Here is a 27,786-nt window from a genome sequence, read left to right as displayed (position 1 = left end):
TTAGACCGAGCAGTCCCTCTAATTCATGGCACCTTAACCCTCTGACCTTAGCAGATGCTGAATTTGTAAAAGTGGTCTCTGAAAAAAAGTATTTATTTTTTAGAAAATAAATACCTCTCGATATCTCCTATGGAACCCTGTGGGAGGAAGGAATCCAAAAACAAATACTGAAATCTAGATATAAACCTTAGGAATCTGGAGAAAAAGACAGAAAAATACTAGCTCACCAACTACTGTCGATCTTCCGTATCGCATACAATTGGACAAATAAATGACAGTGATGGTATGCCCACCTGTGACCATAATGAAATAAACAGTGTTCAAAAACGTATATTCTAATTCATATCAGTCAGAATCCATTGGAGACACTCCCCTAATTGAATCAATCTTTATCAACCTCCCATTACCCACTCTGTAACATCATTAGATGCCAAAAAGGCATTTGATCATGTGGAGTGGGATTACCTCTTTGCAACGTGAGGGAAATTTGGAGTTGGCTGCTATTTAATTGTATGCTTTACCATGTGCTTCAGTAAGAACAAATGGCCACAAATCACAATATTTCTAGGCAAGGGTGTCCCCTCTGAGGGCTCTTATTTACCATTGCGATAGAACCCCTGACCAGTGGTAGAAAAGTACCAAATTGTCATACTTGAGTAAAAGTAAAGATACCTTAATAGAAAATTACTCAAGTAAAAGTGAAAGTCACCCAGTAAAATACTACTTGAGTAAAAGTATTTGGTTTTAAATATACTTAAGTATCAAAAGTAAATGTAACTGCTAAAATATACTGAAGAATCAAAAGTAAAAGTGTAAATCATTTTAAATTCCTTATATTAAGCAAACCAGACGGCACCATTTTCTTGTTTTTTTTAGCCAGGGGAACATTCCAACACTCAAACATCATTTACAGATAGCCAAGCGCACACTCCAACACTCAGACATGATTTACAAAGGAAGCATGTGTGTTTCGTGAGTCCACCAGATCAGAGGCAGTAGGGATGTTCTCTTGATAAGTCTGTGAATCGGACCATTTTCCTGTCCTTCTAAGCATTCAAAATGTAATGAGTACTTTTGGTTGTCAGGGAAAATGTATGAAGTAAAAAGTACATTATTTTCCTTAGGAACGTAGTGAAGTAAAAGTAGTTAAAAAATATAAATAGTAAAGTACAGATACCCCAAAAAACTACTTAAGTAGTTCTTAAGTACTTTACACCACTGCCCCTGACCATCTCAGAGCTAATGAAAATATTAGTGGAGTGAAAAGAGAAGAAAACAGAAAGTGTCTCTATGCAGACAACTTGCTTTTATACATTTCAGACCCGGTTGCTTCCATTCTTCTGGTGCTTAATATTTTAACTCAATTTGGGAGCTCAGGATATAAACTAAATTACAGCAAAAGTGTACCCAATTACAAAGACTGCTCTGTCTAATACTACTCCTAATTTCACATTCAAAATTGTTACAGATCTTTTAGATATTACTGTTAGGAATTACTGTTACGCACTCCCCGTAAATCTCAAATTTGGATCGAATCAACAAACAGTGGTCGAAAAAGTACCCAATTTTCATACCTTAATAGAAAGTTACTCAAGTAAAAGTGAAAGTCACCCAGTAAAATACTACTTGAGTAAAAGTGTAAAAGTGTTTGGTTTTAAATATACTTAAGTATCAAAAGTAAAGTATAAATAATTTCAATTCCTTATATTAACCAAAGCAGACGGCACCATTTTCTTGTTTTTAAAGTGTATGTATAGCCAGGGGCACACTCCAACACTCAGACATTATTTACAGAAGATGCAATTGTGTTTAGTGAGTCCGCCAGGCCAGAGGCAGTAGGGACGACCACGTGTTCTGTTGATAAGTGCGTGAATTTGACACTGTTCCGGTCCTGCTAAGCATTCAAAATGTAACAAGTACTTTTGGTTGTCAGGGAAAATGTATGGAGTAAAAAGTATAGTATTTTATTTAGGAATGTAGTGAAGTAAAGGTTGTCAAAAATATCGATACCCCAAAAAATGACTTAAGTAGTATTTTTACTTAAGTACTTCACACCACTGTCAACAAACTATGTTTAATTGTTACCCGATTTAAATGAATCATGTAACAATTAACTCATTAGGATATGGGGTGCCACGAGAGCGGTGGTCACATCCATAAAACAGTCAATGTATTAAATCGTAAACTCTTATCATATCATCATTCTGAACAGTCGTAACCTTCTTGGATCTGCAAAAACCCCAATCTTAGTCATGATTCATCCTGTAATCGAACCCACAAATGCTGATGCTCCAGATACTCAACTAGTCTGAAGAAGGCCAGTTCTATAGCTTCTTTAATCAGAACAAAAGTTTTCAGCTGTGTTAACATAATTGTAAAAGCGTTTTCTAATGATCAATTAGCCTTTTAAAATGATAAACTTGGATTAGCTAACACAACGTGCCATTGGAACACAGGAGTGATGGTTGCTGATAATGGGCCTCTGTACGCCTATTTAGATATTCCATAAAAAATCTGCCGTTTCCAGCTACAATAGTCATTTACAACATTAACAATGTCTACACTGTATTTCGGATCAATTTGATGTTATTTTAATGGACAAAAAAAGTTGCTTTTATTTAAAAAACAAGGACATTTCTAAGTGTCCCAAAACTTTTGAAGAGTAGTGTGTGTGTGTGTGTGTGTATGTATGTATGTATGTATGTATGTATGTATGTATGTATGTATGTATGTATGTATGTATGTATGTATGTATGTATGTATGTATGTATGTATGTATATATATATGTGTATGTGTGTGTGTGTGTGTGTGTGTGTGTGTGTGTGTGTGTGTGTGTGTGTGTGTGTGTGTGTGTATAGAAAGTATTCACACCCCTTGACTTTTTCCACATTTTGTTACGTTACAGCCTTATTCGAAAATTGATTACATTTATGTTTTGCCTCATCAATCTACACACAATACCCCATAATGACAAAGTAAAAACTTTTTTTTTTTTTTTTTTACATTTTAGCAAATTCATTAAAAATAAAAATAAATACCTTATTACATAAGTATTCAGACCCTTTGCTATGAGTCTAGAAATTTAGCTAAGGTGCACCTTGTGCACCTTGCATTGATCATCCTTGAGACGAATAAGAATAAGATCCTTGAGACGTTTCTTCAACTTGGAGTCCAACTGTGGTAAATTCAATTGATTTTACCTATCTATATAAGGTCCCACAGTTGACAGTGCATGTCAGAGCAAAAACTAAGCCATGAGGTCGAAGGAATTGACCGTAGAGCTCCGAGATAGGATTGTGTCGAGGCACAGATCTGGGGAAGGGTACCAAAAAATATCTGCAGCATTGAAGGTCCCCAAGAACACAATGGCCTTCATCATTCTTAAATGGAAGTAGTTTGGAAACACCAAGACTCTTCCTAGAGGTGGCTGCCCAGCCAAACTGAGCAATCGGGGGAGAAGGGCCTTGGTCAGGGGGGTGACCTAGAACCCGATGGTCACTCTGACAGAGCTCCAGAGTTCCTCTGTGGAGATGGGAGAACCTTCCAGACGGACAACCTCCTCTGCAGCACTCCACCAATCAGGCCATTATAGTAGAGTGGCCAAACAGCAGCCACTCCTCAGTAAAAGGCACATGACAGCCCACTTGGAATTTGCCGAAAGGGACCTAAAGGACTCTCAGACCATGAGAAACAAGATTCTCTGGTCTGATGAAACCAAGATTGAACTCTTTGGCCTGAATAACCAAGCGTCACGTCTGGAGGAAACCTGTCACCATCCCTACGTTGAAGCATGGTGGTGGCAGCATCATGCAGTGGGGATGTTTTTCAGTGGCAAGAACTGGGAGACTAATCAGGATTGAGGGAAAGATGAACAGAGCAAAGTATAGAGAGATCCTTGATGAAAACCTGCTCCAGAGCGCTTAGGACCTCAGACTGGGGCTAAGGTTAATCTTCCAACAGGACAACAACCTTAAGCACACAGCCAAGACAACGCAGGAGTGGCTTTGGGACTAGTCTCTGAATGTTCTTGAGTGGCCCAGCCAGAGCCCGGTCTTGAACCCGATCGAACATCTCTGGAGAGACCCAAAAATAGCTGTGCAGCAACGCTTCCCATCAAAGAATGGGGAGAAACTCCCCAAATACAGGTGTGCTAAGCTTTTAGCGTCATACCCAAGAAGACTTGAGGCTGTAATCGCTGCTTCAACAACGTATTGAGTAAAGGTTCTGAATACTTATGTAAATGTCATATTTCTGTTTTTAGTTTTCTTTACATTTGCAAACATTGCTTAAAACCAGTTTTTCCTTTGTCATTATGAGTTATTGTAGAATAAGGCTGTAACGCAACAAAATTAGGAAAAAGTCAAGGGGTTTGAATACACGTTTTGTCGTGTTGCAGCCTGAATTTTAACTTGACTGCATTTAGATTTTTTTTGTCACTGGCCTACACACAATACCCCATAATGTCAAAGAGGAATTATGTTTTTCATTTTTTAAATAAACTGAAGTATCTTGAATCAATAAGTATTCAACCCCTTTGCTATGGCAAGCCTCTTAACAAGTCACATAATAAGTTGCATAGACTCACTCTGTGTGCAATAATAGTGTTAAACATGATTTTTGAACGACTATCTCATCTCTGTACCCCACACATTCAATTATTTGTAAGATCCCTCCGTTGAGCAGTGAATTTTAAAGACAGATTCAACTGCAAAGACTAGGGAGATTTTCCAAAGCCTCGCAAAGAAGGGCACCTATTGGTAGATGGGTAAATATAAATAAGCAGACATTGAATATCCCTTTGATCATGGTAAAGTTATTCAGTAGACTTTGGATGGTGTGTCAATACACCCAGTCACTATAAAGATACAGACAGTCCTTCCTAACTCAGTTACCAGAGAGGAAGGAAACCGGGCCAATGGTGACTTTAAAACAGTTACAGAGTTTAATGGCTGTGATGGGAGAAAACTGAGGATGGATCAACAACATTGTAGTTCCTCCACAATACTAACCTAATTGACAGAGTGAAAAGAAGGGATCCTGTATTCCAAAACATGCATCCTGTTTTCAACATAGCACTGAAGTAATACTGCAAAAAATGTGGCAAAGCAATACATTTTTTTTGTCCTGAATACAAAGTTTTATGTTGGGGGAAATCCAATACAACACATTACTGAGTACCACTCTCCTTATTTTCAAGCATAGTGGTGGCTGCATCATGTTATGGGTATGCTTGTAGTCGTTAAAGACTGGGGAGTTTTTCAGGATAAAAAATCCTGGAGGAAAACCTGTTTCAATCTACTTTACACCAGATACTGGGAGATGCATTCACCTTTCAGCAGGACAATAGCCTAAAACACAAGGCCAAATCTGCACTGGAGTTGCTTGCCAAGAAGACAGTGGCCGAGTTACATTTTTTACTTAAATCTACTTGAAAAATCTAAGGCAAGACCGGAAAATTGTTGTCTAGCAATGATCAACAACCAATTTGACAAAGCTTGAAGAATTCTGAAAAGAATAATGGCAAATGTTGCACAATCCAGGTGTGGAATGCTCTTAGAGACTTACCCATAAAGACTCACAGCTGTAATCGCTGCCAAGATGCATCTAAAAAGTATTGACTTAGTGGTGTGAATAATTATGTAAATTAGATATTTCTGTATTTCATGGAAGCCTGGGTGGGAGGAAAAGATTTGAACACATTGGGGAAAAAAATATAACTTTTTCATACTATTATGTTATATTAGATTAATGCTCTGCCATAAGTAACTATCATTTTTTCTTTTTCATTTTTTGAATTCTAAGCCATCTTGGAACACATCAGTTGGCCTGCGTTTGGACAGGCGACACTATTCTAGTATTTTTTTCACTGGTTGGCCTTTTGACCAATCTGATCAGCTCTGAGAAATATCTGATGTGAAAATGTCTGGTATAGTTGGTCTGGGGATCCATTGGTGGAAGGAATATCAGAATTGGCTACCTATGTAAACGCAGCCTTTGTATCTAACTATTTATGTTGACATTATACGTTGTTTTAGATATATATATGTAGAAGAGCTGCTTCAAAAAATATATAAGTGAAAGATTTTTTTTAGAAAACATTTTAAACTGAAAGGTTACATGCATACATTTATAAGAGGGTGTAAGTGATCGCCTTAGGGACTTGAAATAATTTTCATGTCCAGATGAATCACCATCAAAACAAGCAGTAATATGCATTGTAACCTGTAGGTGTCACTGTGGGTTTAGATACAGGTTTCTGAAAGGCCCTTTACTATTTTATTAAACTATTGATGGGAAACACCCTCAGACAGATCTCAGCACAGATGGGTTAATTTTAAAGTAACTATCAGATTTGTATATTCCAACTGCAACATGGAACAGTTGGTCTTTCCTATTTAAACATGCAATCAATATACAAAATACCACATACTAGTAGACAATTGTTTTACTGTTTGAAGGGAGGATTTGATTTTGTAGGTTAATTTACTGAGGTTAATTGGACAATAATTGTGTTTTTTAATCTCTTCAATGTTTCTCATGGCATCTCTTCTTCTTTGGTTATTCCATTAGGCTCCTCGGGCTCCATTGGGGGTTCAGGCCCAGGTTCTGCTGGTTCAGGCTCTGCTGGTTAAGCCTCTACTAGTTCAGCCTCTGCTGGTTCAGGCTCTACTGGTTCTGGCTCTGCTGGTTCAGGCATTACTGGTTCAGGCTCTTCTGCTGGCTGAGGCTCTGCTGGTTCAGGCTCTGCTGGTTCAGGCTGTACTGGTTCAGCCTCTGCTGGCTCAGCCTCTGCTGGTTCAGGCTCTTCTGCTGGTTCTTCTGCAAGCTGGGGCTCTGCTGGTTCAGCCTCCACTGGCTCTGGCTCTACTGGTTCAGGCTCTGCTGGTTCAGGCTCTGCTGGTTCAGGCTCAGCTGGCTCTACTGGTTCAGGATCTACTGGTTCAGGCTCTCCTGGTTCAGCCTCTGCTGGCTCTGGCACTACTGGTTCGGGCTCTGCTGGTTCAGGCTCTACTGGTTCAGGCTCTGCTGGCTCTACTGGTTCAGGCTCTACTGGCTCAGGTCCTGCTGGCTCAGATTCTGCTGGTTCAGGCTTGGCTGGTTCAGCCTCTTCTGGCTCTGCTGGTTCAGGCTCTTCTAATGGCTGAGACTCTGCTGGTTCAGCCTCTGCTGGCTCTGGCTCTGCTGGTTCAGGCTCTGCTGGTTCAGGCTCTGCTGGTTCAGGCTCTTCTGCTGGCTGAGGCTCTGCTGGTTCAGGCTTTTCTACTGGTTCAGGCTCTGCTTGTTCAGGCTCTGCTGGTTCAGCTTCTGCTGGCTCTGGCTCTACTGGTTCAGGCTCTGCTGGTTCAGCCTCTGCTGGCTCTGGCTCTACTGGTTTAGGCTCTGCTGGTTCAGGCTCTTCTACTGGCTGAGTTTCTGCTGGTTCGGGCTCTGCTGGTTCGGGCTCTGCTGGTTCAGGTGCTGCTGTTTCAGGCTGTGCCCGTTCAGGCTGTACTGGTTCAGGCTGTTCTGGTTGTTCAGATGAACCACTTCCTGGCTTTCTGTTTATCTCAATGATGTTCTGGATGAGGTTTGGACTGGGAAAGTCCATGCTGATTACTCCCAAGCAGTCTGGTTTGTTAGAGCCTGTTTGTAGTTCAACTATGAGCTTATTGAGCTGACCATTAACCCCTTTGGCCACAGTTTTAGGTCCTTTGAAAATGGCTGTGGCGGAGGAATCGGTCAGTGCCAATGCATGACCACAATTCTCTTCAGCTTCTTTCAGATGTTTTGTGATCTTCTTCATCTTGTTTTCAACGTCTTTGAATGTGTCGTCACCTGTAACAAAGGTGTCATGGTTAAGTGTTCCAACATTGAAATTGGTACTCTGCACAAAGATGATCTTCCCCCTTGCTTCTTGCATTTTGGGGACAAATATCTTTGTCCATACTCTATCTTCAGAATTCTCAATCAGTGTTTTGATACATTTTGCAGCTTTTTTCATGCTCATTCCTTGCAGTGTCACTCTCAAAAGCACAGACTCACTTCCATGTTTGTCCAAGAACTCCCATAGAATGTTCAGCACCTCATGGAACTTGGTGTGTATTAAATGCCCATCCATGACATCAAGGATGTTGTGGAATATACTGGCCTCTACACGTATATCAAAGTACCGCAATCCTGCTTTCAGCTGGTTCTCCAAGGTCCAAGCCTGACACTGTATAAGTGGTCCACCGTACAGAGTTAGGCTCTCATGAGTTCCGGGGATAGTAACAGCTGAAAGGAGTTTGTCATCAGGTATAGACTCCATCCACTTTTCCTTATAAGAGTTTTCATTAAGTGTTGAATCGTCACTAAAACCTGTATGTTCAGGCTCTGCTGGTGCAGGCTCTGCTGGTTCAGGCTCTTCTGGGTGCTCAGATGAACCACTCCCTGGTTTTCCATTGACCTCAATGATGTTATGGATGAGGTCTGGACTGGGGAAGTCCATGCTGATTACCCCCAAGCAGTCTGGTTTGTTAGAGCCTGTTTGTAGTTCAACTATGAGCTTATTAAGCTGACCATTAACCACTTTGGCCACAGTTTTAGGGCCTTTGAAAATGGCTGTGGCGGAGGAATCGGTCAGTGCCAATGCATGACCACAATTCTCTTCAGCTTCTTTCAGATGTTTTGTGATCTTCTTCATCTTGTTTTCAACGTCTTTGAATGTGTCGTCACCTGTAACAAAAGTGTCATGGTTAAGTGTTCCAACATTGAAATTGGTACTCTGCACAAAGATGATCTTCCCCCTTGCTTCTTGCATTTTGGGGACAAATATCTTTGTCCATACTCTATCTTCAGAATTCTCAATCAGTGTTTTGATACATTTTGCAGCTTTTTTCATGCTCATTCCTTGCAGTGTCACTCTCAAAAGCACAGACTCACTCCCATGTTTGTCCAAGAACTCCCATAGAATGTTCAGAACCTCATGGAACTTGGTGTGCATTAAATGCCCATCCGTGACATCAAGGATGTCATGGAACATACTGGCCTCTACACGTATATCAAAGTACCGCAATCCTGCTTTCAGCTGGTTCTCCAAGGTCCAAGCCTGACACTGTATAAGTGGTCCACCGTACAGAGTTAGGCTCTCATGAGTTCCGGGGATAGTAACAGCTGAAAGGAGTTTGTCATCAGGTATAGACTCCATCCACTTTTCCTTATAAGAGTTTTCATTAAGTGTTGAGTCGTCACTAAAACCTGAACCACAAGCAGTTGTGAAAATCCTAAAAGGGAAGAGACATAACATCACATTTTTGTCAACCTACATTAACTAAATGATCATGTAATTTTGCTTTCTATGAATAACTCCAGTACCATGTCGCAAACGAGCCTAATGCAAGCAAATAACTCTTACTTACAAAGAGAGAAGACATAGGCATAGAGGGAAGCCCATGGTTGTAGTATTTCCAATGAAGCCAATCTGGGAATGAAAAGAGTGGATGCACTTGTCCCATGAACTGTATAGTAATGACACACACAATACAAAAAGTGAACTTACAAAACTTTTTAATAACAATATCCCATGTTAAAATCCAAGCTGTATCCTATTCAAAAGCTATGTTACAAATACTGATCAGTAATTTTCAATCAGCCAATTAGTCCATGATATATACTGAGTGTACAAAATATTAGGAACATCTTCCTAATATTGAGTTGCACCCTCTTTTGCCCTCAGAACAGCCTCAATTCGTCAGGGCATGGACTACAAGGTGTCAAGTGTTCCACAGGGATCATGTTTACTCCAATGCTTCCCAAAGTTGTGTCAAGTTGAACCATTCTTGACACACATGGGAAACTGTTGAGCGTGAAAACCCCAGCAGCGTTGCAGTTCTTGACACACTCAAACCGGTGCGCCTGGCACCTATTACCATACCCCGTTCAAAGGCACTTAAATATTTTGTCTTGCCCATTTACCTTGTGAATGGCACACATACATATTCCATGTCTCAATTGTCTCAGGTTAAAGAAGGATGTTTATTCCTTGTCTCCTCCCCTTCATCTAAACTGATTGAAGTGGATTTAACAGGTGACATCAACAAGGGAACATAGCTTTCACCTGGATTCACCTAATGTTTTGTACACTCAGTGTATATATATTATAATTTTTTGTCCATGATATTTCCTTACCTCTACAGGTGTTTTGGAGTCTTCTAATCCCCCAGTTTGTATCAAAGGTTGACAATGATCCTGTTCGTGGAACTGTCTATTGGATAACTGACTGTAAGACTATAAGAACTACACCCACACTGCTCTGTGGCTCACAAATGTACATAAAAGATTTGGAATTTGCATCTTTCACTGTACCTGTCCTGCCCTAAGTCACACACTAATACATCCCATGATACTGTACTGCAATAAGTTAATATTGATTCCAAAGAATGCATAAAAGATGACGATGAGAGAGTTGTGGGACAATATGGCCTTGAAATGGTTCCTTTTAGCAATACAGAAACATGATGAGTAGACACAATAATTAAACTGTAATGTTTGAGTGCTGATCTTCCCTTTGATGATCATGGAAATACAAGCCAGTCATGAATGGGAATATTTTCATATTGTAACACAGCCATCAGTGGCATGAAAGAAGCTATTCATTGCAATGTTTGATTTCAGGTTATACAACTTTTCAGGTCATTCCTATGACTCCTCAACAACAGGTACCAACCATGCTTACATTCAACTTTTATTTTATATTTCGAATAGTCACTATTTATAAGCAACAGGTTTTTTTAGGTTATGAGATGAGATGTCCTGTCAAAAAAGTATCTCAGTGGATACATTTGTTTCAGTGTCACGGGGGTCTGGGCGGGGGCTACGACCCGCACCGGAGCCGCCACCAACACTAGGCACCCCCCTACCCTCCCCATTTGTTTTCAGGTTTTGCGGCCGGAGTCCGCACCTTTGGGGGGGTACTGTCACGCCCTGACCATAGAGAGCCCTTGGTTCTCTATGGTGTTTAGGTCAGAGCGTGACTAGGGGTGTGTTCTAGTCATTGTATTTCTATGTTGGTGAGTTGTATGGTTCCCAATTAGAGGCAGCTGGTAATCGTTGCCTCTAATTGGGGATCATATTTAGGTAACCTTTTTTCCCACCTATGTTTTGTGGGATATTGTTTTGAGTGAGTGCATGTAGCACTACGGTACTTCACGGTCATTGTTTGTTTCTTGGTTTGTTTAAGTTTCACAGTAATAAAAGATGTGGAACTATACGCACACTGCGCTTTGGTCCCGTCCTTTTGAAGAACGTGACAGAATATCCCACCCAGCAAGGACCAAACAACGTGTTCATGAGGTAAAGGAGTTTTGGACATGGGAGGAGATTATGGGAGGACACGAGACCCTTCCTTGGCGGGAGTCGCAGAGGACGCAGGGAGGACAGCGACGACGCTGAGGACCGCGGCCACAGAAACCCCAAGATTGCTTTGGGGGGGGGGGGGTCGACTGAGCAGCGGGGAGTGCCAGAGCCCTCCTGGGAGTCGATGGAACAGTGTGAGGAAGGATACCGGAGAGAGGGGTTAGCTAGGAGTATGCGGCAACGCAGGCATTTGGAGGAGCGTGTCATCAGTCCGGTGAAACCTGTGCCGGCTCCACGCACCAGGCCTCCAGTGCACCTCCCCAGTCCGGTACGTCCTGTGCCTGCTCTCCGCACTCGCCCTGAAGTGTGTGTCACCAGTCCAGTGCCACCTGTGCTGGCTCCACGCACCAGGCCTCCAGTGCGCCTCCCCAGCCCGGTACGTCCTGTGCCGGCTCCACGCACTAGGCCTCCAGTGCGCCTCTACAGCCCGGAACCTCCAGCGACAGTTTACAGTCCGGAGCCTCCAGCGACGGTCTTCGGCCTGGAGCCTCAAGCGACGGTCAACGGCCCGGAGCCTCAAGCGACGGTCAACGACCCGGAGCCTCCAGTGACGGTCAACGGCCCGGAGCCTCCAGTGACGGTCAACGGCCCGGAGCCTCCAGTGACGGTCAACGGCCCGGAGCCTCCAGTGACGGTCAACGGCCCGGAGCCTCCAGTGACGGTCAATGGCCCGGAGCCTCCAGTGACGGTCAATGGTCCTGAGAGTCCAGGCACGGTGTCCAGTCCCGCTCCATGGCAGGAGCCTTCCTCTGCGCCGGGTGCCCAGTCCAGGCACGGTGTCCAGTCCCACTCCAAGGCTGGAGCCTTCCTCTGCGCCGGTGCCCAGTCCAGGCACGGTGTCCAGTCCTGCTCCATGGCAGGAGCCTTCCTCTGCGCCGGGGCCCAGTCCCCACACGGCGTCCAGTTCCGCTCCAGGGCCGAAGTCTTCCTCTGCGCCAGTGCCCGGTCCAGGCACGGCGTTCAGCCCAGCGCCATGGCCAGATCCGGGGTCTGGGCGGGGGCTACGACCCGCACCGGAGCCGCCACCGACACTAGGCACCCCCCTACCCTCCCCAGAGTGTTTAGGCTGAGGCCTAAACAAGACTGCACTACAAGGTGGAATTCAACATTTTATATGTTGAAGTGGTTTCTTGAGTCAAAGGATGCCATCATCTCTACCCTGGCCATTGTCAATGCACCTGTTGATGCTCTGACCCAAGAGGAATGGGAGGTGGTGGAGGAGGTGTGCAGAGTCCTGGAACCCTTTGAGCAGGTCACTGTGGAGATCAGTGGAGAGGTACAGTAAGCAGTTATTACTACATCATTATTTAATCTAGTATTATATATGTATATGAGCAGTAGATGAGAATGTAGTATCAGTAGACAAAACATGAACCTGAACTAATAACTTACTCTTCTCTCTTTTCAGCTATGTGACAGCCTAAAAAATGATACTCCTGTGTAAGGGTCTGCAGCAAATCACAGCCAGCCGCCAGAGAGAAGCAAATGTAACCGCAGGACATGTGACAGAGTTGACACCCTATGTTCATCAATGAACAGAAAGTTCCACAGAATGGAATGTAATCACGTGCTATCAGAAACCGTTTCACTTGACCCCAGGTTTAAGAAGTTAGCCTTCAGTGATGCCAGAGCGATTGATGAGGCTCTTCAAATAATAACCTCAGTAGCAGGGAGGGACAGCCCCAGCAGTCAGCTGGCTCAGGCACCAGGGCAACAGGAAGAAGAGGGAGCAGATGGAGCAGAAGCACCAGCAGTAGTGCCACAAACGTCTGCTGTTTGGATGCTGTTTGACAAGAGAGCAACTGGGGATGCAGTACGAAGGAATCTCTCAGCAGATGCCATAATGGAGGCCCGATCTTATTTGGAGGAGCCCCTCCATTCCCTCTGAGATGGTCTTCTCGAAAACGGGACAAATAATTACTGAAAGAAGAAACTATATCAACCCCTCGAAAGTGAGGCAGCTTGCAATTCTCGATTCAAATCTCTCATAAAAGCAAAATATGGTCAGCGTTGCTGTGTGCTGCTGGTTATAACATGGCAATAAAGAAGAGAGAGAAAAGAGGGACCAGTTTAATGTTTTAAGTGGGATGCTGCAGTTTTGCACATTGTTATTTATTTTTCTTTGATATGGTGCAATATTCTAATATTATGTTGTTCAGATTGGATTCGTTTTGAATTGTTGCATTTATATGCACTTTGTTTACATACATTAAAAAAGTTATACTTTAAATGCACATGTGTAATAGCATCCTTATTTTTTACATTTATTTCAATTTGAGGGATGCTGCAGTTTTGCAAATTGTTATTCATTTTCCTTTGATATGGTGCAATATTCTATTATGCTGTTCAGATTGAATTCGTTTTGAATGGATAGATTTATATGCACTTTGTTTATATACTGTAACGATCATGGGTTTACAAGCGCGGATATCGACTCTGCCGCTCGAGCATCCTTTTGAGGCACAGTCGATAGCGCGCTGGACTTCGGGCTAGAAGGTCGATGGTTCGAGACCTGCTCCCTGCTTGTTTCATTACATTGCTGTTAGACGGACCTTGCATCCACGACAGTGCGTGTGCTTGGCCGGTGAGCGCGTTCCTATAAAACGTAGCAAGCTATCGCGAGGACGCGCTCTTTGAAAGGAGGGAGTAGCGCGCTGGACTTTGGGCTAAGTCGAGGGTTCGAGACCTGGGGCCTGTTGCACAAAAGTAGAATTAAGACATCCGGGATAAATGACTCAGCTGAGCTCAATGAAGCCAAAACATGTGCGTCCAGGCTTAATTGGTTGCACAAAGACCAAGCCAGGATGAGCAGACACGGATTCATTAAACCAGGTGAAACCAATCCTGGATAGGTGCGCGCTCACGGCTCACTCAAATAGACCCCGCCACAGATCACAGATTAACTGATTTACCATGGCAACTAGAGCCGCGTACTTTTCCCCGTCGGAAGCACAAATCCTCATGGAGGCATACGAGGAGGTAAAAGATATAATTAAGAAGAAAGGCAACACCGCCACAGTGATAAAGCAAAGAGAAAAAGCGTGGCAAAGTATTGCAGACCGCCTGAATGCGTAAGTAGTGCACAATTACACAGTCACCGCTCCGCTGAAACATCACAATTACAATTCAAATATTTAATTCACATCTCCAAAAATGCAGTTGTACTGTAATTATGAAACGGTTAAATTTTTAATTGAAATGCACTGCAGATATGAGTGAAATTGTGTAAAGTAACTCCATCACACTGTATAAAGCTATGATAGATTTTTTGATATTTTTACTGAAAACAAGACAAAAATACCAAGTAATTTTTTGCAGTGTGACTCCATTAAATGTGTGTGTGTGTGTGTGTGTGTGTGTGTGTGTGTGTGTGTGTGTGTGTGTGTGTGTGTGTAGATTAAACATGAACGGGCCAAAACGGACATGGCAGCAGGTCAAAATCAAATACAAGAACATTCTGCAGAATGGTATGGTCCCTGACTAATATTTAACAAAGCACAAGCATATATTGTACCCAGAAGGTGCCTGCTCACACATTGTCTGTACTGTTTTAGCAGTGAAAAAGAATACCCACAGACAAGGCACGGGTGGTGGGTCACCAAAGGCTGACCTTACCCCAGCAGAGGACATGGCCTTGGAGCTAAATAAAGGCAGGCCCGTCTTAGAGGGGATCCCTGGGGGGAAAGAGACGAGCATAGGTTCCTCCCAAGATGCCACCCGCTTCATTCAAGGTATGTCCTTCCATCTCTACATGGGATACAACCACATTCATATTGAATCAATTTGGACTGTCTGACTTTGGTTTACCTATTGCCTTGCAGTGTCTGGCAGCACTGTGTTCCTGTTAGAGCCACCAGCACAAGCACCAGACGATGCTGATCCAGTGAGTACTCCATCAAAGGCATACTGTAGGCCTGGCATGTCTTGTCTACTAGCTTCAATATGAATCCGATTAAATGTGATAGGGTGAAGGCCCCAGTGCAGCAGCAACAGCACATGATGGAGACGATGATGAGGAGGAGACCATCTCTCTGGATTCCAGAAGGCATGAGGTATCATGTTAAGACTGTGAAAGTACTATTTACTCTACAATGGTGAGGAGTCCTCATCAAAATCAAAAAATCTAATTTCTTTTACAGGACCCAGATGCTATACAGTGGGAAAACCAGCCTGGCAACATAGTGCGTATTAATAAAAGGACACCACATCCTGCCAAATTCCAGCTGCGCTAATTGTATTGTGTTCACAGAGCTCACAAGCTATCAGAAAGTTGTATGGCAACCACCTCCGGCGCCAAATAGAACTGGCAGACATAGACATTCAGTACAAGAAGAAAAAGATGGAAAATCTTGCACTGGAGTCCGAAATAAAAAAGAGGACAATTAGGAAACTGGACCTTGAAATAAAAAAACTTGAGAGGGAGGTGAGATATGCCTTCAATGTACACTGTATGCTAACTGTAACACAAATGTATTAATCATTATTTTTCTTTCCTCCCCCAGCTCCAAGAAGATGACACAGCTCAAAATAAAAATTAGGTATATTCTCGTAAAGTCAAGTGAGCCATGACATATGAGCTCTTATTGTGAGCACACAGGACGGTGGCATCTTTCTAAGGTTTTTTTTTATTTTCCCAGCAATCAGTACAACCAAGTCATCGTTATAAGGCATCGCCCTCTTTTGCCCACCCCCCCAGCACCAGGTGTGGCCACTAGCCTATATGAAGGCCCAAAATTGTGTGTTCCTTTCTGCTCTGACAATGGCATGCCCATTCGTGCGAGATGTGGTGGATGAAGAAGCACTTGTGCTGAGGAGAGCCTTCAGGCGAGAAAGGGTCTTCAGGGACCGGTTGGACCCACTGGCCTTCCCTGATGACCATCTATATGAAAGATACAGGTTTTCTGCAGATGGCATCAGGTATCTATGCAGACTACTGGGTCCCAGGATTAAGCACCGCACTGCACGGAGCCATGCACTGAGTGTGGAGCAAATGGTTTGTGTGGCCTTGCGCTTTTTTGCTAGTGGAGCCTTCCTGTACTCAGTGGGGGATGCAGAACAGCTGAACAAGGCCACAATTTGCCGCACAATAAGGAGTGTGTGTCTGGCTATCAAAGCATTAGCAGATGTCTTCATCTCCTTCCCTGGCCACAGAAGACTCTGTGACATCAAAGAGGAGTTCTATAGGATTGCAGGTAAGAGGATCTACAAATTACAGGACAACTGTTAACACATAGTAGGATACTCATTACTTTGTGTGACAGGTTTCCCCAATGTCATTGGTGCAGTGGACTGCACACACATAAGGATAAAAGCCCCCTCAGGTGCCCATGAGGCCGATTTTGTGAATAGGAAATCCTTTCACAGCATTAATGTTCAGGTGAACATAACTTTTTGATATTGTCCATTGACGAACACTCTGCATTGCCAGTGATGTGCATTGATTGGTGTAATATTCCTCATCTTATGATTTCAGATGGTCTGCAATGCTGACTGTGTGATCAGCAATGTTGTGGCAAAATGGCCTGGCTCAGTCCATGACTCCAGAATCTTTCGGGCCTCTGAAATCTATCAGTGCCTATCACAAGGTAAGCCACACAACCCCTATTTATAACCATCATGGCTGTGTCAAGAATATCACTGTGTTTATGAGGTAGTAATGATAAGATTTTGTGTTGACAGGTGAATTCTCTGGTGTGTTGCTGGGAGACAGGGGGTATGGCTGCCAGCCTTTTCTCCTGACACCTTTCACAGACCCCCAGGAAGCACAGCAGGCCTACAACCATGCCCATGCCAGGACCAGGGCCAGAGTTGAAATGACCTTTGGCCTCCTGAAGGCACGCTTTCACTGCCTTCACAAATTAAGGGTCAGCCCTGTTAGGGCATGTGATATTACTGTGGCTTGTGCTGTCCTCCACAATGTGGCCTGCCTGAGGAAGGAGAGGGCCCCCAGAGTGCCACCAGCCATGGACTGGGACAATCCGGCAATCTTCCCTGATGACGACAGTGGTCGGCTGCTGAGGGACCAATATGTGTTGAATTATTTTAGTTAGTATGTGTGCTTTCAATTTTGGTTAAATATGTCCTGCGGTGGCAGAGGAATTGTTTTTTTTTTGGGGTTGTTTTTTTACGAATTTGGCCTCTTATGATGTTTGTGCGGTATACTGTGTGTAATACAAGGCTGCAGGGAGGCTACTGCATCCATTCATTTGTCTGTTCAGTTGATGTGTATGGATTTGTCCTGCATTTATTTTAGTGTGCAGACATGCAGGGTGTGTTATATACAGACCTTTGAATGTGTATGTATCATTTTGTATAATATGCTTGGATTCTGTGCTTTCCATCTTGTAGTCACTGTGACTTCAGTTTCGAAAGGAGCTGATGGTTTACCTGCTTTGTTTTGTCCTTATTCAATAAAGGAACATAATGTTACACATTGTCTTTTTATATTCATATGGAATGTGTATTTGTTTATATGACAGAGTACTAGGGCCACACTGAAGAAAAAGGATAAAGTCATAAATTTATGAGGCTGGTTCTTTCTGCAGAAAAGCTACATATTGTTTTTACAGTTTTGATACTTATGACAATGTGATACTTAATATTCTGGCACATCAGCATGTCTTTGTTTATGAAACCATACTGAAGTACAATTTCACGAAATGCCCCACATCTGTCATTTTAACAACTGTCCTCCTTTAAAACAACCGGTTACAATATTATTACTTGTGTTTTTTTCCCCTCTGTGGCCCTAATATTCTATCATTTTATATATAGCCTTATAGTCTATGGGAAACTGTAAATTATCTAATGATAGCAACATAATCTAAAAATTATTTTTTATCCAAAATCATTGAAATTAATGATCACAAACGTTTAAATAATGACAGTGGGTCTAGTTATATGTGATAACAATGTATAGTGAGCAGTGAAATAACTATTGGTTTCCATTTGTGGTGACTGCTGACTGACATTAGGGATGAGATTAAATAGATCCTGGAATTTAGCCTGGTCTGGAGCAGGCTAGCTCCACAGAATAAATCTCCATGGTAATTTATACCATAACATATCCTCCTGCCCCCTATCCATCTTTAGTGCAACCGGATTACGGATCAATTGAGCCAGGATCACCAACATATCCTGGCTTAATCCCTTATCCTAGTTTTGTGCAACAGGCCCCTGCTCCCTGCCTGTTTCATTACAATATATACAAAAAATAAAATGTAAATGCAAATGTTTAAGAGCATTACTTTTCATAACAAATTAATGCATTTTTAAATACATTGTGGTTAAGGTAGAGTATGATTTCATTTAATAATTTCATTCGAATTGTTTTAACACCAATCATAGTCAAACTATCGCAAACTGTTTGACTTTAAAAAATACCAAAACATATTTTTTTAAAGAGCCGTTTGGGAGCCAAAACAGTCGTCTCTTTTTGGTGAGCTGAGCCGAACGAGCCGGCTCACTGAAAAGAGCCGGAATGCCCATCACTACTGGAAAGATAGAGGTTGGTCTATGATGTGGTTCAACAATTTGTCTGATTGGTTGTGTTCTGCTGTGCCATGTGACTTTGAGCGAATCAACTAGCCACCTGTCATGCGCACCTGTTGCACTTGTCCACTTTGTGATTGCAGAGCGGAGCAGAGGTTGAAGAACCCACCGACTAACTGTTAGCTGGTCTAGGCTAATTTAAACGGTCTATTTGAGCCTTTTGACATTATACATTTACTACAAGGTTAGCAGATAAAGGTAGTTATCCACAGTCTCAGTACAGCACGGCCCACCAATACAGCAAGTGAGCTAGCTAGTTAATCCTCTGGTTCTACAAGATGTCTATGAGAACACTTCCTCTAGTTTTTATTAACCTCGGCGGAGAAATGCTCTATATTCTGGACCAACGTCTTCAAGCTCAGAATACCGCCGATGATAATACACAGAAAGGTAGTCTGTAACTAGATTAGCATAGCTAGCTACTGAAGGCATGTTAGCTGCGCACAGTAGGCTCCCAATTAATCCTAACCCTTTCTAATTAGCCTAACTAGTTAGATGACTAACCTCAGTCACACATGAATAGGGGAAACCGATGCATCTGGGCCAGGGGTAGACAGCCCTGCTCCTGGAGTGCCACTTCATGTTTTGATTTAACCAACCTGGAAGACCAGGTGTTGAATTCAGGCAATCATTGAACTGATCAATTGGCTCAGTTGGTCAGGTGTGGTGCCTAGTTGAAACTAAATCCTGCAGTACCTGCGGCACTCCAGGAACAGGGTTGCCTACCCCTGATCTGGGCAATTCTATGGTAACGGAGTGATGCTGAGACTCAGATTGTTTGCTTTAAAATGTATGTCAAACAAAAACCAATGATCGCAAAATTAAACAAACAATAAAGCACTATGCACAATGACTACTGTTAAAAATTTCAACAGAATATTTTACAAAAACACACTTACTTGAAGAACAGTGCAGATGTAAAGTTTGGTAACAGAATTACTTTGTGCTGTCATTTTGTTACCAAACTTTGCATCTGCACAGTTCAAGCAAAAAAAAAAGTCTCAGCATCACTCTGTTACTTTGCCAATCTTTAAATGTATGAGTTAATTGCAAGTATCTTTTGGTGTGAATTTAACCATCTTTTTCCCCCCTCAACATATATTGTTGCCCTCCTTGACATATGTATTTCCCTAAACATCACTTTATTGCAGGTGTATGGTCAGATGGCGACAGAAAAAGAGGTATCTTCCTAGCCAATCAGATCCCTCTCCCCATGTATCCTAGCTGTAGCCTATATCCTGTACTACTGTACTATTAGGTCCAATACATTAGTGAAAAATGGGACTGGTTCAGAAAGCTTGTTATACAAGACAGCACTGCAATTATATGATGTTCAACAATCTTATATATTGGGCATGTGTTGAATTTATAAAATGAATTATTGCTGTCACATTTGCAACATTTTTGGATTCCTTTCTGTACCTCCATTTTATCACCTTTATTTTGTATCACCTAAAATGCATTCATAACCAAATTGTTTGACTTTTTTAACGTTTTTTGTTTTGTTCAAGTCCTTCATAAATTAACTGTTTCTGTCTGTCCTATCATGTCTATAGTTATGAATGACATCATAGCCACCATGTTCAGTAAGGCCTTTATGGAGGAACTGCTGAAGCCTCAGGACCTCTACAGTAATAGGGCTTTGAGAACAGTGCTAACACGACTAGCCCATGCCTCCATCATGAGGCTCAACCCCGCCAGCATGGATAGGGTAGGCAACATACAGTAGACTAGAGGCCCTAATTCGAATAATCCAAGCTTAGAAATGACTTGATTATTTAAAGCCTCCATGTAGTCTGTTTACTGTAAACCATCACTGTATGCTTAATAAATCACTTCTTTCATGACAATAACTCAAAATATATTTTTTTGCCAATGAATTTACATACACAGCCCTGATTGGCGGATTGAATCAACCCTACCCCGCTTACCCCTTCAAAGTAGGAGGATACATATGCAAATAAAAGATGACTGGTCATTGGTCAGAATAATCAGATCAGATTGGGATGTCAGATTGTGATGCCATCCCACCTGAGCAGGCTGAAATTCTAGGAATTATTTTCAAAAAGCTCTTGCACTAAAGGGCATTATCATTTTCACAATTTCAGAGTGTTACGTCAACCTCATAGGGTGAAGAAGAAGGAAAAAAAGGGAAAATACATTTTTGACTGTACTGCCCCTTTCAATCTGCCCCTTTAAATCAGCTGTGTAGTGCTAAGGGGAAAACTAAAGCTGTGTTCGAATACCCATACTAACCTACTGTATACTATACTTAATGAGTATATACTACATACTATATTAGTTCATTTTAGTATACTATAAACGAACGGTATCGTTTCAGTTGAGCGTACTAGAGCTTCGCCTGTCTACTGGAAGTTGATACTGTTGCTATGAAACCTCTTGCTAGCTTGTTAGCATAACAAATGACTAGCTAAACATTTTATGATTTCGGTTGTGTTCGTAAATTCAATCCGGAGTGCAAGAGTGCGCTCTGGGCGTTTGTAAATCTAGAGTGTTGTCAGATTATGTTCATAAATTCGGAGCGTTCAGAGCGCACACTGGATGCTCTGGCCGAGGGTTGATCCGAGCTTTCAACGGCAGTCAAGCACCCAAGCTAACTGGCTAACATTGGCTAGCTACTTCCAGACACAAATGAGACTGAGAACACCTCACTCTGACCATTTTACTCACCCTAGCAGAGCTGGTTAGGCTGTTTTCATGTTGTCTAGAGTGTTGATGACTAACTGTGCTGCTGGCAACAATTTAATTATGATTTTTTTTGCTGACGTTTACTGACACCGGCCATATTCAATTTGTTAGCTACGCTATCCTTACGAACCGCATAGCATTACAGCAGTAGGTACCGATATGTTAGCTAACGTTAGTTGGCTACTAATACGTCGAACTTGCCAGGCAGTATTATTAGCTATATGCTATCTAACTAACTACCCAACGTTTATTGACTTGATTATTCACATCATTCTACTCCAATTTCAGAGCACTCTCACCCACAATAACTCATGAATTTACGAACACTCAACTCTTGCAGTGTTCGTAAATTCATCAGTTATTCTGGGCGAGAGTGCTCTGAAATCGGAGTAGAATAATGTGAATAATCAAGTCAATAAACATTGGGTAGTTAGTTAGATAGCATATAGCTAATAATACTGCCTGGCAAGTTCGACGTATTAGTAGCCAACTAACGTTAGGTAGCTAACGTTAGCTAACATATCGGTACCTACTGCTGTAATGCTATGCAGTTCGTAAGGATAGCGTAGCTAACAAATTGTCAGCCAACACAATGTGTAACGTAACTTATTTGAAAAGTCATTATTTTATTACATTGCTCAACATTTTCTGAACATTTTTCATAATTGGTTAAAGCAATGAATTTGAATCCGCTTTTGTAGGACTTCGGCTGCATATTTTCCGCCATTTTCTTCAAATCTGAAAACGTGAAGCCACGCCCATTTTCGGAAGAATTGCATTATGGGCCATAAAAGCACGGAAATAGTGTCCACTGCATGTATACTTCGAATTTTGGCGACTTTAGTACGACATCCGGGAACTTTTGGCATACTAACTATATCCGTACTATAACCAATAAGCATACTAAACTCAGCAAAAAAAGAAACGTCTTCTCACTGCAAACTTAACATAAACTGAACAAGTTCCACAGACATGGAATAATGTGTGTCTGAACGAAGGGAGGGTTAAAATCAAAAGTAACAGTCAGTGTCTGTTGTGGCCACCAGCTGCATTAAGTACTGCAGTGCATCTCCTCCTCATGGACTGCACCAGATTTGCCAGTTCTTGCTGTGAGATGTTACCCTACTCTTCCACCAAGGCACCTGCAAGTTCTCTGACATTTCTGGGGGGAATGGCCCTAGCCCTCACCCTCCGATCCAACAGGTCCCAGATATGCTCATTGGGATTGGGTTTGAGATCCGGGCTCTTCGCTGGCCATGGCAGAACACTGACATTCCTGTCTTGCAGGAAATCATGCACAGAATGAGCAGTATGGCTGGTGGTATTGTCATGCTAGAGGGTCATGTCAGGATGAGCCTGCAGGAAGGGTACCACATGAGGGAGGAGGATGTCTTCCCTGTAACGCACAGCGTTGAGATTGCCTGCAATGACAACAAGCTCAGTCCGATGATGCTGTGACACACCGCCCCAAACCATGACGGACCCTCCACCTCCAAATTGATCCCGCTCCAGAGTACAGGCCTCGGTGTAACGCTCATTCCTTCGACGATAAATCGCGAATATGACCATCACCCCTGGTGAGACAAAACCGCGACTCGTCAGTGAAGAGCACTTTTTGCCAGTCCTGTCTGGCCCAGCGGCGGTGGGTTTGTGCCCATAGGCAACGTTGTTGCCGGTGATGTCTGGTGAGGACCTGCCTTACAACAGGCCTACAAGCCCTCAGTCCAGCCTCTCTCAGCCTATTGCAGACAGTCTGAGCACTGATGGAGGGATTGTGCATTCCTGGTGTAACTCAGGCAGTTGTTGTTGCCATCCTGTACCTGGCCACATCTGCAGTCCTCATGCCTCCTTGCAGCATGCCTAAGGCACGTTCACGCAGATGAGCTGGGACCCTGGGCATCTTTCTTTTGGTGTTTTTCAGAGTCAGTAGAAAGGCCTCTTTAGTGTCCTAAGTTTTCATAACTGTGACCTTAATTGTCTACCGTCTGTAAGCTGTTAGTGTCTTAACGACTGTTCCACAGGTGCATGTTCATTATTTGTTTATGGTTCATTGAACAAGCATGGGAAACAGTGTTTAAACCCACAATGAAGATCTGTGAAGTTATTTGGATTTTTATTCATTATCTTTGAAAGACAGTGTCCTGAAAAAGGGACGTTTCTTTTTTTGCTGAGTTTATATACTCAATTCACGTCACTAATAGTGAGGTTAGTATGAGTATTCGAACACAGCTTAAATGTGAAACACTGCGGCCTATCCCTTTTATCCTCGACCACTAGGCCCATCAACAGGCCCCTTTCAAATATGAGTAGATTAGAAAATACTGGTCATGCCATCTTATTTTGCATTTAACGTACTGTAATTTGTGTTTTCTTTTTTCTGCTGTTTTCTGTATAGCTTTATGAATTGATGGTGATGGCTTTCAAATACCAACTCCTGCTATGTCCACGTCCCAGAGACCTGCTGATTATTTCATACAATCATATAGACGCCATCCGGGAGTTTGTGAGGGACACCCCCAGTGTTCTCAACCAAGTGGACGAGACACACCGAAAGATCATTGAGGTAGGGGCCTGTCACTGGCACTCTATTCCTTATGTAGTGCACTACTTTTGATGAGGGCCCATATGGCAATTTTTAATTTTTTTTACATGTTCGAGTGATCCGTGTACATGCTCGCAACAAAAAGCCCTGTAGCAGAGAGCTATACACTGATGTCGGGACCTTGACAAACTTAGCGCTGAGTAAGTGTTGACCATGAGAACACAAGACTGATTGCTATAGCTATACTCAACAAGTATATTATTCCTCTGGCTTATTCTATCTAGCTCTATTTGTGATATTTTACCTTACCTCTCTAGCTTGCTAGGTAATCAATCTTCTGACACCTGTGATGATGTAGACAATAGCCATCTGATTACATGTTTCCTAACTTGCATGAGATGCATCTGGAGTCAGATATGATCTTGTTTACTTCTATGTAAACAAAAAGGTTTCTGATTTGGAACTGCACACACAACTTTTCATGACACGATTGGGAAATGGGCTTATAGGGCTCTGGTCAAAAGTAGTGCAATTTTGTTTTCATAACTGTGACCTTAATTGCCTACTGTTGGGTGCCATTTGGGACGCAGCCTGATTCATTGTGACAGATTACATGCATACTTTTCCTAAACTACAAAAAAATGGCCTTAATCTGCTGTCTTGTCCACATCCTGCTTGCAATGCCAAGCTAAGTCTGATGTACCCTTTTCTACTCTTCCTGTTTGCTAAAGGTGTACACACCCTTGTCTGATGGGGAATTTCAACTCCTCCGACAAACGCTTCTCATATTTCTTCAAGACATGCATGTCAGGGTAAGTCCCTTTTAATCTTTATCGGCTGTTGAAAACTATTTTTTTTCTGTGTAAACATTTTAAAAAATCCATACAAATAGTATTTTGACAGATTCTGCTGTTGACAAAAACAAAACAAATATGAATGTTGTCTCTGACAGGTATCACTTTTCCTCAAGGATAAAGTGCAGAATCCAAATGGACGCTTTGCTCTCTCGACCACAGGCCCAGTGCCCCATGGGACAGAAGTCCCGGGGTTAATCAGGTAATCTACTTGGCAGTAGCCAATGTGGAGTCGCCAGAAAACTCTAATATCTGGTTTTCAGGGATATAGTATTTTCAACCTAACTTCCATTTCCCCTGAAAAAACGCTCAGGCATCTTTCTATGCCTGCTACGTTAGGTTAACTTGGCAGTAACGCAACAGAGGTGTTAAACATATTTGAACCGCTAGTTAGCGGATCAACTCTACCTGGTCTCCATGAGTAGTGACTGAGAGGTCATATAGAAATGCATTGTAAAGGCCAAGAGGAATTGTATTGATGGTCATGCATCGCATGCTAGTTAGTGGTAGTATTTTGCTAGTCTGTTCCTTTTTTTACTAGTTCCCCTTTAGATGCGTTTCAACCTGAAGACATCAATGTAACCAATCTGAATTCAGGGTTTCATCTCTGACTTCCTGTTATCACAGGATGTTTAATAGCAATGGGAAGGAGTGGAAGAGATGGGAGTTCCCCACTGGAGGCAGTTACACCAGCTCCATCCGAGTGGGCTCCTTTGAGCGGTTTGGAGATAGAGTCATCCGAATTGGGACAAATATGTAAGTAGCTACCTACTCCACCTGGCATGGAGGCTCGACCATTAAAATGGCAAAAAAAATCCTGGAAAGGGAGTTGTAAATCTATATTAGCTATTTGTTTTAAACCGATATGTATCTGTTGAATTCTAACAGGTACAGTGTGACTCAACCAGAAGAAACTCACACATCCAAGAACTACTCTCAAAAGGTAGAACTCTGAACACACTTCATTCCACTTAAAGTGCCCTCATTTTTGTCATCGGGCAGTATGTATAATGCATCTCAAAGTAGGGGTGCTGATTTAGGATCAGTTTAGCTTTTTAGATTACATGGACAGGTAGGACCTGATCCTAGCACGCTTACAAGCACAGTAAAGACTGCCCTCTTGAGGCACTGGCACTTACTGTACATTTGAGTCATTTAGAAGACACTGTTATCCAGAGCAACTTACATTGATCTTTTTACTTTTTCATAATGGTCCACCATGGGAATTGAACCCACAACCCTAGCGTTGCAAGCGCCATGCACTACCAACTGATCCACACAGGACTTACTCTCCACGGGGGGCAGTAAACACAAGTAACCCAATGTGCAACCCAAATGGCACCCTATTCCCTATATAGTGCCATTTGGGACGCATACCCACTATATATACTTATTGTTCCACAGGCGAACTCCGAACCCAACCCCCTGGCCAAAGAGGAGCTGAACCTGCTGGCTCGACTGCTGGGTGGAATGAAGGTTCAGAACCGAAACACTGAAACAGGGTTCCGGGTCAACCTCTTTGCCACAGACCAAGAAGAAGAGGAGGCGTGAGTTCTATCTTTCACTACTAGTGCCTTAGTTCTTTGTTTAACAGTGATTGTGATGCATCTTGATCATCTATAATTTGGTTTGATCAGAGCAAGTAATTGGTATGTATGAAGGAATGATCTTTGTCTTCTACAGTGGAGCATCAGGAGGGAATGGGGATCAGGCATTCCAAGTGATTAATATTCAAGCAACACAGGTATGATGGTATTGAGTGATTTCATAGCAATTACACGCACCGAATGCAATCTGCCGTTCATCTGGCGTTTGTTCGCCGCAGTGTGTTTTAGGGACCGTCTGACTGCTGACATTTTCAAGCGTTTCTACATGTAGATCGGTTTGCAAATTACAGCTGGCACTCTGTTCAGAAGTGCTAAGTACTCTCAGCAGGCAACCTAGCATCAGACTGACAAACCACAGATCACTATGTCATTGGTGTGTATTCCTGCTCAGCTCTCTTTTACAATCTCCACTAAACTCCCTTTAAGCTGAACAGCATATCTGTATCAAGCAACAATTGTAGTTCATTATTGTACTTTTTATGCATCAAATGAAGTGGGATTTTTTTCCCTCTCAGGATGTGCAAGTCAACACAGAACTGGCTCGGATCGCGGGAGAGTTTACTGGGGTGCCTGAACAGACTGAATTGCCAGAGGGACCAAGCAACAAGGGGGATGACCTGCTGGCCATGATGGATGACCTTATTGAACTATAATGTTGATTATGATGAGGTTTTGGTGGGTAGAGCTGTACAATCAGTATTGTAGTTTGGGTGCCTAATGTTACTGTGGTTATCCACTATACTGGAGCTGGTCAATCAATGCTTACATACACAAACTCAACATTACCTCTTAGGCCCGTTTGTTGGACAAAAGTTGAATCACGTATTACTTTAGTCAATCTTTTCATCCCTCTGGTGGTGCTATTCTGGGTTGTAGATTACATATAACTTATTATATTGAGTGCAAAAAGTGAAGTATAAGACTGTAAAAATAAATGAAAATTATTGTAGATATGAAAAGCTGTTATGTTGTACATCTCTGTATATTTGTAATGTAGATGAAGAAAATCTTGTGTATATAGAGAATATTTATATATAGTATGTATGAGTTTTATTTTTGTATTCGGTGGCACTTCATATTTTGGTAAATTATCTACCAGTCATTGAATATAAGAAGCAGTTGTCTTCAATAAACCAACACTCAAGCATC

The 27,786-nt window shown here is 42.4% G+C and overlaps 2 protein-coding genes across 2 annotated transcripts; one reads left to right on the top strand and one right to left on the bottom strand.

Annotated features, from left to right (window-relative positions):
• Window positions 1-5,780: 5,780 nt before the first annotated feature.
• Window positions 5,781-10,185, bottom strand: LOC115175609 (uncharacterized). Its single transcript, XM_029734984.1, has 4 exons — window positions 10,148-10,185; window positions 9,379-9,440; window positions 8,903-9,243; window positions 5,781-8,695 (listed from the first exon to the last, which is right to left on the bottom strand). Exons 2-4 carry the CDS (start codon window positions 9,411-9,413, stop codon window positions 6,630-6,632), a joined length of 2,442 nt encoding a protein of 813 aa, XP_029590844.1. The 5' UTR covers window positions 9,414-9,440; window positions 10,148-10,185; the 3' UTR covers window positions 5,781-6,629.
• Window positions 10,186-19,002: 8,817 nt separating this feature from the next.
• On the top strand, window positions 19,003-27,786 carry oscp1a (organic solute carrier partner 1a). The gene is made up of 11 exons (XM_029734983.1): window positions 19,003-19,315; window positions 20,077-20,106; window positions 20,482-20,636; window positions 24,030-24,197; window positions 24,908-24,988; window positions 25,129-25,232; window positions 25,658-25,786; window positions 25,919-25,973; window positions 26,435-26,577; window positions 26,714-26,774; window positions 27,153-27,786. Exons 1-11 carry the CDS (start codon window positions 19,204-19,206, stop codon window positions 27,288-27,290), a joined length of 1,176 nt encoding a protein of 391 aa, XP_029590843.1. The 5' UTR covers window positions 19,003-19,203; the 3' UTR covers window positions 27,291-27,786.

The sequence above is a fragment of the Salmo trutta genome, chromosome 36 (genome assembly GCF_901001165.1).
Source record: "Salmo trutta chromosome 36, fSalTru1.1, whole genome shotgun sequence".
NCBI classification, from domain to species: Eukaryota; Metazoa; Chordata; class Actinopteri; order Salmoniformes; family Salmonidae; genus Salmo; species Salmo trutta.
The sequence above is the reverse complement of the archived record's forward strand: the minus strand, read 5'-3'. Positions and strand labels throughout refer to the sequence as shown.

Bases quoted from the DNA above. Each gene is read 5' to 3' on its own strand.
- LOC115175609 (XM_029734984.1), bottom strand. From the start codon at position 9,413: ATGGGCTTCCCTCTATGCCTATGTCTTCTCTCTTT. The intron at 9,244-9,378 runs GTAAGTAAGAGT...CTTCCCTTTTAG, and splicing joins TGCCTATGTCTTCTCTCTTT to GATTTTCACAACTGCTTGTG. The intron at 8,696-8,902 runs GTGAGTCTGTGC...CTTTTGTTACAG, and splicing joins GTTCTTGGACAAACATGGGA to GTGACGACACATTCAAAGAC.
- oscp1a (XM_029734983.1), top strand. From the start codon at position 19,204: ATGTCTATGAGAACACTTCCTCTAGTTTTTATTAACCTCGGCGGAGAA. The intron at 24,989-25,128 runs GTAAGTCCCTTT...TGTCTCTGACAG, and splicing joins TTCAAGACATGCATGTCAGG to GTATCACTTTTCCTCAAGGA. The intron at 25,974-26,434 runs GTAGAACTCTGA...ATTGTTCCACAG, and splicing joins CCAAGAACTACTCTCAAAAG to GCGAACTCCGAACCCAACCC.